The sequence below is a fragment of the Crinia signifera genome, chromosome 2 (assembly GCF_055691185.1).
Source record: "Crinia signifera chromosome 2, ASM5569118v1, whole genome shotgun sequence".
NCBI classification, from domain to species: domain Eukaryota; kingdom Metazoa; phylum Chordata; class Amphibia; order Anura; family Myobatrachidae; genus Crinia; species Crinia signifera.
In genome coordinates, this window is record NC_139218.1 from 97,625,612 (window position 1) to 97,638,137 (window position 12,526).

Below are 12,526 nucleotides of genomic sequence, written 5' to 3' on the forward strand. Positions count from 1 at the left end.
ATGCCAAAACTGTTGCAGGGCATGATATGTGCTGTTCAACAGCTGGAGGGCAGATGGTTCCCTATCCCTGCTTTACCATAACTGCTCATCTCTTCTGGCCAGTCTGTCCACAACATGAGCACACCAGGAACCAGCATGGAAGAATATAGTGGCCACCAAATTGAGAACTAGCTAGTCCCTATCCGATACTACAGCACTCCTGAAGGATTATGGAGGATGCTGACCTGCAGTGACCATACTAAATATGGCATGGAGTGTGACTGGATGTCTTAGATAATGTAAGAATATAGCAACACAAGTAGATAAATACTGCATGTTGGGAACCCATAATAATGTATTAAGTGCTCATGGGTCTACAGCTGTGTATGTAAACTTGTGCTAGGAATAAGCAAGTCCCAAAAACGATAAAGCCACTTTGTAGAAACTGCCGTTTTATTTTTTGTTGGATAGAGTTACTCTTGCATCTTCTCGATTGTTTCTTCCTTATATTTGCCCTTCTCTTTGCCAACTTGGCGAGACTTGGCTTTGCGCTCCAAGATCTTCTTGCGATCCTTGTCTAGCTTTAGTCTGGTGATCACAACCTGAGAATAAAACAGGAGGGAGTTAAATCCACCGAGTAACCAGCACAAAGATGACACAAGTATTATTCAAAGCATTACATAAATACAATTATACAGGTGAGACTTAACTTTATGGGTTTTACCAAGTAAGATATTTGTAATGGTGATAAATGCCATCAGGCGGGTAATTTTTTTCAAAAACTTTTAGAAGCTACATTGTAGTATTTGTAGTTTGGAAGATTCCACAGACTAGAATATAACCCTAAGGGTTAGTGACATTCATATGTTGCTTTAATGACCATGTGTACAGGTATATAGATCCCCCAATAGTGCTCCCATGAGCCTTGAGAACTGTATGCAAGGGAGAAGAAAATTACTTTTTTGCTGCTGCATGCTTTAAGACAAGATAGTGGTTTAAAATTAATCAATTGATATACATTAATATACAGACCAAAACAATAAGAACAGGGGGTGGCGGAGGGGGGGAATGAAAAGGGAGGGAGGCGTGATCATCCAGATTTTCTCAAGGTATCTCATTTGTTGGAACAATATACACATATGGGGTCTCCAATTCTTGTATATAAAAACAGATATTTAAAGGTGCCCATACACGATACAACTGCCCGGTGCGATGAGATGTGCGCTCCCGTGCACATCCTATCGCACAGCTCTTTGTGCTGCACATACTTTCTGTACTAGATTGCATCTCATTGCAAAATGTATGCAATCTAGTCTAAATTGTATACAATTGCACTGTGTATGGGCACCTTAATACAGCGCGTGAATTAGACCATCTTCAATTCTTGTGCATATACAATAATGACATGAAAAAAATTGTGACTTATGGAAAAAAGGTGTGAAGAAATGTATAGCTTAGTAAACATAACAGACGTAACCCACAAGGTAGGACATAAAATACAGAGGATAAGAGATACTAATAGGACTACCTGAGTTGTACCTGCTGCTCACTCATGTGTCTCAGGGGACAGTGAACAGGTGGAGTGAGGTTGCAGTGACCTGGGTCCTATAAATATGAATCCTAATACAGAAATACAATTTGTGGTGTGAAGAACCTTTTGGCCCATCTAGTCTGCCCTAAACCCCTACATGCATCCACTTTCACACTCAGGGGGACGATCCGATTACACCCGAAGGGTGTGATTGCCGTTCGCATGCAGTTTTAACGCTGTAAACGTAACCTAATTAACCCTAACTCACACCATTCGCAGAGCCAAATTTGCTCGCACCCCTATGGAGGTGCAAGCACTTTTCAGCCCGCCGTAAAGTGCACCCAATATCACGATGATTCCCAACTTGCGAATCATCCACACCCTTCGGGTGTAATAGGATCGACCACTTAGCACAGCCAATTAGCCTATCCGTATATTTTTGGAGTGTGGGAGGAAACCCACGCAAGCACGGGGGGAGAATATAGGGTGGAATTAGTGAGACAAGAAATTGATTACACCTGCGCTGCTGAGCCTATGAGCTTTTGCTGAACAAAAGGACAACCGGAGACACTCAGTAATAATGTAGCAAATTTTATAAAAAGAATATAAATAAAGATATATATTTATAAATTCATACAGGTATATTTAAAAACAGATACAATAAAGCATGCTCAATAGAGAAATATAGCAGGAAACACTCTCCACTTGGATCAAAAAATAAAAATGCCTGATAGCAGAATTATAGCCAGTCTTGTTAGTTTAGCAAGGTTCAGCTGTTAGATAGCAAGGGGAAAGGGGGGATTTGCGGGGAACACAAGCCAGTAACGATGGAAGCAGGCAGATAGAATATGCACAGATGACAAATAGCGCAGCACCCTTTTAACGCAGATGGATGGTGTTCGGGAGACGCACTAATGTCCGGGACCATATGCTCACCCTCCTTAGAATGGATAGCTGGAGGGGCCGGGGAGCACGATGTTGTAGGTTGCTCGACCCGGTGTCCGAGATGTTGCTGTGTCTGCAGCTCTGACGGGGAACCCGATGGTGGCAGGGGCTCTACCCGGAGCCCTAACTACAAGCCAGCCGACTACATTTCCCATCAGCCACTACTGCCCACGGCTTTCCATCTCAGCCGGCAGCAGTTTGGAGCCTCCGTCTCTCTCCCCCCTCCGGCGGACGTCACCAAGCCATCGCTCCGGGTAGAGCCCCTGCCACCATCGGGTTCCCCGTCAGAGCTGCAGACACAGCAACATCTCGGACACCGGGTCGAGCAACCTACAACATCGTGCTCCCCGGCCCCTCCAGCTATCCATTCTAAGGAGGGTGAGCATATGGTCCCGGACATTAGTGCGTCTCCCGAACACCATCCATCTGCGTTACACGCGCTAAAAGGGTGCTGCGCTATTTGTCATCTGTGCATATTCTATCTGCCTGCTTCCATCGTTACTGGCTTGTGTTCCCCGCAAATCCCCCCTTTCCCCTTGCTATCTAACAGCTGAACCTTGCTAAACTAACAAGACTGGCTATAATTCTGCTATCAGGCATTTTTATTTTTTGATCCAAGTGGAGAGTGTTTCCTGCTATATTTCTCTATTGAGCATGCTTTATTGTATCTGTTTTTAAATATACCTGTATGTTTTTAAATATACCTGTATGAATTTATAAATATATATCTTTATTTATATTCTTTTTATAAAATTTGCTACATTATTACTGAGTGTCTCCGGTTGTCCTTTTGTTCAGCAAAAGCTCATAGGCTCAGCAGCGCAGGTGTAATCAATTTCTTGTCTCTTTAACCTTTTAGTGAGATTCAGCACTCTCACTTACACCTTGCAGCAGCCATTCTTATATATACGTTTTTTATTATATTGTATCATTTTTTTGGTTAAGCCCTCTTGCTTACCTGAAACAGCGCCAGGATCTGTGAACTTGAGGGGCTCTCTTTGGGTCCTCTTACGCTCACAGAAAATCCCATTCTTTTGGAATTAGTGAGGCAGTAATGCCAACAATTATACAATCTATTATAGTGTTCACGCTAGGCTGTTTTAGCAGTGCCAACCCTGCTAAAATATTTAAGGGCTAATTGCACCCTGCCAAAACAGCCCGCCCTCTCCCTTTTTCTGGTGCCGCGTGAAAAGATGCCATGCACACAGCATCTATTAACACTAAACAGAGAGCTTGAGGGAAACCCGGCACCTCTGCAGGTGCGACTCCCCATTAGTGAGGGCAATGTATGCAGCATGCCCCAGATGCAACCTAGGTGGCTGAACCCCCTACACTTTTCATCTGCAAAATGTGGTGACCCTGGGCCATGCATCCTAGCACGATTACTATGGCACTGAATAGAACATTTATATAGCGCACACATATTCCATAGCACTGTACTGAACATTTACATCAGTCCCTGCCCCAATGGAGCATGCAATCTTTATTCCCCAACACATGTACACAGACATTCTAGCGTTCATTTTGCTGGGAGACCATTTTTTTTTGATTGTGGGAGGAAACTGGAGTACCCTGAGGAAACCCATGCAACCGCAGGTAGAATATACAAACTCTGCACAGTTCAGGTCATGGCGGGAATCAAACCCATGACCTTAGAGCTGTGAGTAAGCAATGATAGCCATTACACCATGTTATATTTATCCCAAATACTCAGTAAATTATTAGTGAAGAAGCATGAGATAGAAGCACTTTTTCCAACAAATGCAATTCATATCGTATTGAATATTAGACCGACAGACTGTTGGCTACACTGGGCATTTGCTCAGTGGGCTGATAACAGTGAGGGTCATGGTGTAACAACTGCATCTATATGTTCTTTAGAAGTTAACCTAAAAAAACTTAGTAAGTACCCCCATATAGTTTTCCAAACCCACACAAATACTAGGTCATTCTAGCCAAAGTTATTTCAGTAGTTATAGATTGTCATTATCAAAAGAAAGATCACGTCTCTAACGTAAATCAGGGGTAAGCAACACAAACGTTCTGCTGCTTAACTACATAGACCAGAATGCCCAAACCACAAAACTGGCAGGATATGCTGGGATGTGTAGTTCCACAGTGGCTGGAGTGTCCCTTTGCTATATTGGGGTTGTGTAAAAAAAATGCAGGTATCGCATGAAATTTAAACAATGACTATCCACGGAAGAGTTTTTTTTTTTTAAATGAATGCAAGGAACAATATGTTGAGTAACAAGGCTGCCAGGAAGGGGTTTGTGTGTGATAAAATGAGATTGCACATGGCTATGTCCAAGTATGCAAAACAGTACATGAAAGAATGCACAAGTTTGTTCACATGAACAAGCTCTTGTACTTGCATACTTTTGTGTCTAAAACATATCCCTACCAGCCACATTTACAGTAAAGCACAGTTTTGCAAGCAAACGTGGGAACAGCCCGCTTTGGACCTGCTACTGGGGGGCAGAACCTTGTCTTATTATTTAAATACCACCACAAGGGTTCCACAGCTTAGTGAAACAGTTGCTGATAGAATTAAGGGGTCTACATACTAAACCTTGGAAATTACCAACCAGCACCTGGCTATTCAAAACACAGCAAGTAACATGGCCGATAGGAGCTGATTAGCTGGCACATTATATGAAGCCACTGTGGCTCTCATAGGCTTAGCCCATAGACCTGTAGATCACCTGGCTATATATGCTGAAAACGCTAAAATTAGAAGATGCCAAAGGCTGTTACTTGTTTCACATTGAGGTTATCTAAAGCTGGGTACACCTTAGATAAAAAACCAAACAAAAAAAACCCACACATTTATTGTTTTGAGGAACATCGGAACAATAAACCATCCAATGTTCAGTGTAGATTCACTTTTGCGCACGCACAGCAGGTCAATCTAATAGTCAACAATTTACAGCAAATCGTGCAGGGTGTATGCAATACCTTCATACAGTATATACCTGATCGTCAACGTCAGTATATTGTTTGTAAAATTGCACAGTGCGTACACATTATATGGTTTGTTGCAGAGTTCATGGCGACAATTGCGGGTTTGCACATGTGTAGCCAGCTTTAGACAGTATTAATTTAGCTTTCGCAGCCAAGTTCTGTGATAAGGAACAGCAGTTCAAATCTTACCAGCGTCTGAGTAACGCCAAAACATACACCTGGTGTAACTGGTGCCACAGCCTAACCGGAGTCCACAGCATCACTAGGAGGCGTAACAATTATACACCTTTCACACCAAAATCCTGGGTCTCCCAACACTGATTTCCAACAGTGTCAATACCTGTTCACATGCGGGAGCTGTGTTCTCATTTGCCAGCAGATGACTATTCGGGTGTTCATGGCACCTAGGTCGGTTGACCAGGGTCACCTGTTCATAAGGTCCTGTTAGCAGGGTCCTTTATGGTACTAACTTTGTTCACTACCAGGCTTAGTTTCCTGGATCACTAGACCTTCATGAACTCTTTCACACAAAAGCTGCCCATACACGCTGCTATGAGGGCGTGCTTTCCGTGCTGTACTAGCACAGATCACATTGCATTGCCTGTGCATGCAATGTAATGTGATGAAACCGAAGTACAAAAATATGTGCAAGCACATACTTTTTGTACTTCGGTTTCATCAAATTGCATTGCATGCACAACGGATGCACATGCAATGCAATCCGTGCTAGTACAGAACGCCCACAAAGCAGCGTGTATGGGCTGCTTTAGCCACGACCTGGATTAAACCAGCAATAACCCTGCGTACTGCAGCAGTATGTGCACACACCTCGTACCAAACAGGACCACAAGATAGATGTGAAACCAAAGCTGGAAGGCTGCTTTTGGATCCACTACACTGTCCCTATATCTCATTACACCCCCTTGCCCCGTTTACAACACAGTAGTGCCCCTTAATTATATTATACTTTATAGTACTATCCAATGGGTCTTCAAACTGCGGCCCTCCAGATGTTGTGAAACTACAAATCCCAGCATGCCTTGCTACAGTTTTGCTATAAGGGAGTGTTAAAACTGGCAAGGCATGCTGGGATTTGTAGTTTCACAACATCTGGAGGGCCACAGTTTGAAGACCCATAGCACTATCCCTTACACCACAGTATATGAAATGCCCACAATAGTAGTGGCTGCGGTAGGTGACGTTAGGATTAGGCAAGAGGAGAGGTTGTGAGAAAGATGGTTAGGGTTAGGCTCCGGGAGTGGAGGTTAGGTACTGAGAAGATTAGGCTGCAGGAGGGGTTGTTAGGATTAGGCATTGGGGAGAGGGTTAGGAAGCGGAGGTTAGGTTTTTTTTATACACATGTGCACAAATCATGAATATATAAAATATACTGAATACATTTGCAAGTTAACCTTAAAAAAATAATAATAATTGAAAAGGGGAGACATTAGGATAATTTAATACCCCCTCCCCTAAGAGAACAGTCTACATCTGCTCCTGAGATGGTGTCAGATATACATGCGGTGACTGGGGCATAAACATAGGAGCTGGACACAGGAGGCATCTTAGCGGAATCCCCCTCACCAGCACAGTCTCTGTGCTGCTGCTCCATCCTCCCAGCCCAGTCTCCATGCTGCTTATACAAACTAGTGTTAGGTTCTAGAAAACAACTTCAGTAGAAATAGGTTGTATCTACACTGAATTTTGTTTGTATTTCAAAAGCTACAGTCTAAGAAGACAAAGCTATCATCAATATATATCTTATACACTGGTGTCTGTTAAGGTCAATTAAATACAATGGGCCCGATTTTATTCAAAATTATGTGAACACCGGGAGCTCCTATTCTTACCAGCAGACTGCTAAGTTGAAGAATACCAGTACTCGCAAGTGTTTAGTTTTGAGTACCGGCATTTTCCAAAATAAGTGTTCCACAGCAATGCTGTTTGCACCATGCGAGTGCACAAAACATTGCCGCCCTACTTTTGTCAGGTTTCTGCTCGCATCCCAGGAGGGGCCCCGAGTAGAAATTCACTGGTCAGTGGTAGCAGCGCACTGATTAAAATAGCGCTGGAGCTTCCGCTCGGTGCTGTTCATTGTTTTCAAAAGGATTGCCCACATTGGATGCTTTCTAACAAGCCTACAAGGGATGTCACCAGCAATACCCATTTAGATCAATCATAAAACCTACACCAGCTGAGTGACTTTAGCCCAGAGTATGGTATAAAAGCATAAATATTCTCTGAATTAGCACATTCCATAGTTTCCAACAAGCTGTAGGACAAACATTTAACAGCTTGTACAAAGAAGCTTGCCATACCTTGCTGGGGTGAATACCAACATGGACAGTGGTGCCGTTGGCCTTCTCACGCTGCACACGCTCAATGTAGATGACGTATTTCTTTCTGTATACCTGGACAACTTTACCAATTTGCTGGCCTTTGTAATGTCCACGAACCACCTACAAAAAAGCGGGAGGAGAACTTAGGTTTTTAGTTCAAACTATGTGCAAAACAGCATATAGGGATCAGCTTGTTCCATCCGTTAATGAAGTGTTTTATCACAGGATAGACACCGCTCAACATGAGATGGATTAGTCTACCTCCCTTTTATAGACCCTCATTAACAGGTATAAAGGGGTACGTCTCAGTTGGGAGGCAAAAACATGTACATTTGCTTTATACAAAGAAATCTACATTAAGACTTTAAGTCTCGCTAGGAGCGTTATAGGATTATGCTACAGATTTAATTATTCTAGTAGCCAGAAAAAAATTATTCCTACTAATACTGTACACGATTAAACTTCATATTTTCTCATGAGACATTCCTAAAAGAACTCACATTATTGACTGATCACAATGCATTAAATGCCCTCATCCCACATCAGTAACTTTACATAATAAATCTACCATAACTATTTCTGTAGTAAGATCACTACCAATAAGTCACATACCTGCACTTCATCATCTTTGCGGATGGGCATAGAACGGACATTGTATTTCTGCCTCAGCTCCTTGGACAGGGGAGAGGACATGATCTTCCTGCGCACGTGAGAGGGGGCATTGAAGTGCCGTTTACGGTTCTTACTGCGGTCTGAGGTAACAAATGGACTGAACTTCATGGTGACTGAGGAAAAACACACAAAATCAATGCTACAGTATAGTATGGGTCTGCATCTTTAATACAAACCCTTCCAGATCAGGAAGAGCCCAATGTCACAGCAGGGGGCTCAGCGTAGCTTTAAAAAGCATGGGTACGGTGAAAATAACAAGGGCATTAAAGACCATTCAACTGGAGATGCAATCAGTAATATTTACAAGAATGTTACAGATCACTGTACATAATGGACAGCTCTCTCAGACATTATGTAAGGCCGGCAAACAGCCCATTACAACAGGAACATGGAGCCTCAAGCAAGTAATGTGCAATGTCCCACATGTAGTAACCCAAGCTCAGCATGTACATTACATGCATGGGAGCTGAAACTGGCAGCAATAGCTTCCTCCATTCGGGCACCTGTAGCTGCCAAGCCCGGTTATAAAGCAGTACGCAGCGCAGAGAGTGCCCGGGGACAGGGTGTAGCAGGGACAGCTCAGTGGCGTGTGTATTGCACATGGCGGCCCTCCACCAGCGGCTGCTACAGGGTCTACTCCGGGCCGGCACACACACCGGGCGGAGGGAGCTACGTGACACAACAGCCCCGTCATCCTGCTAATATGTATTTCCCGGGCACGTCAGGGGCTCGCTCAGTCATTAACCACCGGGACGTGGCGCCCACACCGCGCTGCGGTGGGAGATGGCAGCGGATTGTACGGTACACCGCTCCCCAAGCTCCTTACCCAGCTGCACAGTCCGCTATGGCCGCCGGAAAAGAGACTCAACAGCAACTTCCGATCCCATTAGTCGTGTAGCGAACTCTCGCGAGAGGAAGTGACAGGCAGTGAGCGGAGGGTGGCAGCACACAGCGACCCCCAGCGGCTCCTTGTGGCATATAATCGGCGCTAGCAGGTAGTCATGTGACCAACAGGGAGCGCGTCATCACTGCGCTGCGGCGCAGTTAGTTTACAGAGCAGTGAGTTTCCGAAGAATCCGTACAGCGGCCCCTTATGGCTGCTTTGTATTACTACTACACAAGCTGAGTCAGTGACTTGAGTTATAAGCAATTGCTGTGTGTCATGGTCTCCAGGATATGCACCATACTTGCCTACCTGACCCTCTCCATGTGGGAGAAAATGCTCTGTTCCTGCACTTCCCTGGTAATGTATAATTGCCATCACCTGTGGTAAAATACCTTTCTTATCAATTACCTAGCTCACCGCAGATGCTAACAATAATACATTACCAGGGAAGTCCAGGAGCAGAGCATTTCCTCCCACATGGAGAGGGTCAGGTAGGCAAGTATGATATGCACTCTATAGGGCGTTAGGATGGCTGGTTACTTATTTTTGGTTGCGTTTTCAAGCTTTTCTCAGGAGGTGTCAATCATCCTTTGTGCTACGATGTGGCACTCCTGCCGGTACTTGTGTAGTTTCACGGCGCCACCGCACGCAGAGTCTGTGTCTGAAACTTGGCAGACTCCCTGAACTAGACACCCCGGCAATCTAGACACTAAAGTGTCTAAATCCAGCTGTCTCAGCCAATCAGCAGCAGCTTTTTTGTATTCTCCTGTCCCCCGCCTGCAGCTCCCCGGGAGTTTTACATAAAAAATTTGCACATCAAGTGCCAGATCGTAAGTAAGCCTCCCTGGGATAAGAGCATACAGATTGTGCTGAAAATAATGTAGGATATAATACCTCCAGTCCCAACCGTCCCGCTTATCACTGAACCGCCCCTTTTTTTGGGATGTTCCTGCGCCCCTACCGTGACCGACAGTGTCCCACGGCAGGGGGAGAGCAGTTGGGAGTCCCCTGTCGTCTGTGAATAGATGCCATTCTTGCATCCATTGGGGCAGGGGTAATAGCCAGCAGCTCACAGAGGCGAAAACAGGGCATGGCATCGCTGGTATAGGCCACACCCCTTTTTGGTAGTCACGCCCCAAAAAATTGGCTGTCCCGCATCCCTAGCAATAAATGTTGGGAGGTATGGGATATGGATACAATATGACGTCACTGTTATTCTACACCTGGGGTAGCCAACTCCAGTCCTCAATAGTTACCAACAGTAAAGCTGTGTACACATGGGGGCGATTACAGTATATATCGCTGGCAATATGGCAATATGTGCACCGGTGATGAATCGCCGGGTGCGCGCTCCCGTTTTTAGCCCCCTTATGGTGGCAGGAGCTTGCTCCTGCGACCAGCTGATTCCCTCTGCGGCTCCCCCCGGCAGAGGTTTCTTTTCACCAGCGACCATCTCTGGTTGCCGATGAAAAGGAGACACTGAGCAATATATTGCTCAGCAATATATCGCCCCCCTGTGTACACAGCTTTAATGTTTTCCATGCCTCCTCACAGAATCACAAGTGAAGTAATTAGCTCCACCTGTGGATCTTTTAAAATGTGTTAGTGAGTAATGAGTGCACCTTTGCAGCAGCTAGGTTGTCAGGAAAATGTGAACTGTTGGTAGCTCTTAAGGACTGGAGTTGACTACCATTGTTCTACAGAATCTACACTATACTATTGTATGCTTTCTAGACAGAATTGAGTTGCATGTTCATCTGAGCAGCTCCCTCCCATACACATTATACTGTAGTGCACTATCTAGCACAGTGGTAGCCAACTCCAGTCCTCAAGAGCTACCAACAGTTCACGTTTTTCAGCTCAACTCACCTGTCCACAGGTGCACTCATTACTCACAGACACATTTTAAAAGATCCACAAGTGGAGCTAATTACTTCACTTGTGATTCTGTGAGATTTGCAAAACATTAATGCTGTGTACACACTTGTACAATCTGCATTGACTATATAGTCAAAATCTCATCTGGATCTCATGCAGATTGTATGGGTTTTATCCCAAGCGATCCAGATGCGTTCAAGATGCGCGCTCCCATATCTCAGCCAGAAAGTCTTGGCTGCCCTGTCTATATAGTGCAGATCTGCACTATATAGTCTAAATTGTATGCAGATAGTCTAAATTGTAATCTCATCTGGATCTCATGCAGATTGTACAAGTGTGTACACAGCATAACTGTTGGTAGCTCTCGAGGACTGGATTTGTCTACCCCTGATTTAGCATACTATTCAAAACTAGCTAGATAGTCCACAATCTAGCACACTAAATCGTACCGCGTGTAAGCACCTTAAGGCCGGTTTCACACACTCCGGCTCCTGCCGGACGGTGAAATCCCGCACGGCCAGGGAGCCGTGCCGCACACAGTAGTTGTGAATGGACACTATTGTGTCCATTCACACGGGACGGCCACGGCCCGGCCGCACGGCTGCAGCCGGATCCCGCCACTGGAAGGGACGGCTGCCGGGCTGTGGCCATCCCCTCCATGATAAACTAGTGTGTGCTGCACGGCTCCCTGGCCGTGCGGGATTTCACCGTCCGGCAGGAGCCGGAGTGTGTGAAACCAGCCTTAGGGTATTGGGTCCAACTTGTCCTTAGGACAAATCGGACTAATGTAAGGGGGCCTTAAGACTCCAGGTATGCTCTCTGGTCTAAAGGGGTGTGCAGGCTTAAAATGCATTGATCAATTCATAGGCCAGTATTCAATGCTCCCGATTCACCGTTTTTTTCGGCGAATCGGGCTGTTTTCACTCCTTGCGGTGAATTTTTTTCACTGAAAATATGATTCACCCTATTCAATGTTCACTGTTCGCCGAAACCAAACAGTGAATGCCGGACAGATCTCTGTTTCATGCTCGCTGCAATTCACTGGTGTATTTCAATGGGGTTTTCACTGGGATTCGCCGAGAGTGTATTCAATGCTCAAATGGAGAACTGCTTTCTCCATTGATTTTCGCCATGATTCTCCATTTTACATTCATCATCTTTTTTAGGTGAACTGGAATGTGATCTTTTAAAATAAAGCTTTTTTTGTTTTTTTTTTGGTGTAAAAAAAAATCAGATTTATTTTTCTGTGAAGGGGCATGCCATTTTTATTCATGTGCTTGCAGCACATGAATATATTTGTAATTATTATTTAATTTTTTTAAACTTTTTTTT

The 12,526-nt window shown here is 44.6% G+C and overlaps 1 protein-coding gene across 1 annotated transcript; it reads right to left on the reverse strand.

The window, feature by feature from the left end:
- Positions 1 to 411: 411 nt before the first annotated feature.
- LOC146059924 (large ribosomal subunit protein uL24) lies at positions 412 to 9,414 on the reverse strand. The gene is made up of 4 exons (XM_083172591.1): positions 9,257 to 9,414; positions 8,371 to 8,543; positions 7,738 to 7,878; positions 412 to 581 (listed from the first exon to the last, which is right to left on the reverse strand). Exons 2-4 carry the CDS (start codon positions 8,536 to 8,538, stop codon positions 453 to 455), a joined length of 438 nt encoding a protein of 145 aa, XP_083028717.1. The 5' UTR covers positions 8,539 to 8,543; positions 9,257 to 9,414; the 3' UTR covers positions 412 to 452.
- Positions 9,415 to 12,526: the final 3,112 nt, after the last annotated feature.

Coding starts and splice junctions, on each gene's coding strand:
- LOC146059924 (XM_083172591.1), bottom strand. CDS start 8,538: ATGAAGTTCAGTCCATTTGTTACCTCAGACCGCAGTAAGAACCGTAAA. Junction 7,879..8,370: donor GCAAAGATGATGAAGTGCAG/GTATGTGACTTA, acceptor GCTTTTTTGTAG/GTGGTTCGTGGACATTACAA. Junction 582..7,737: donor TTGGTATTCACCCCAGCAAG/GTATGGCAAGCT, acceptor TTTTATTCTCAG/GTTGTGATCACCAGACTAAA.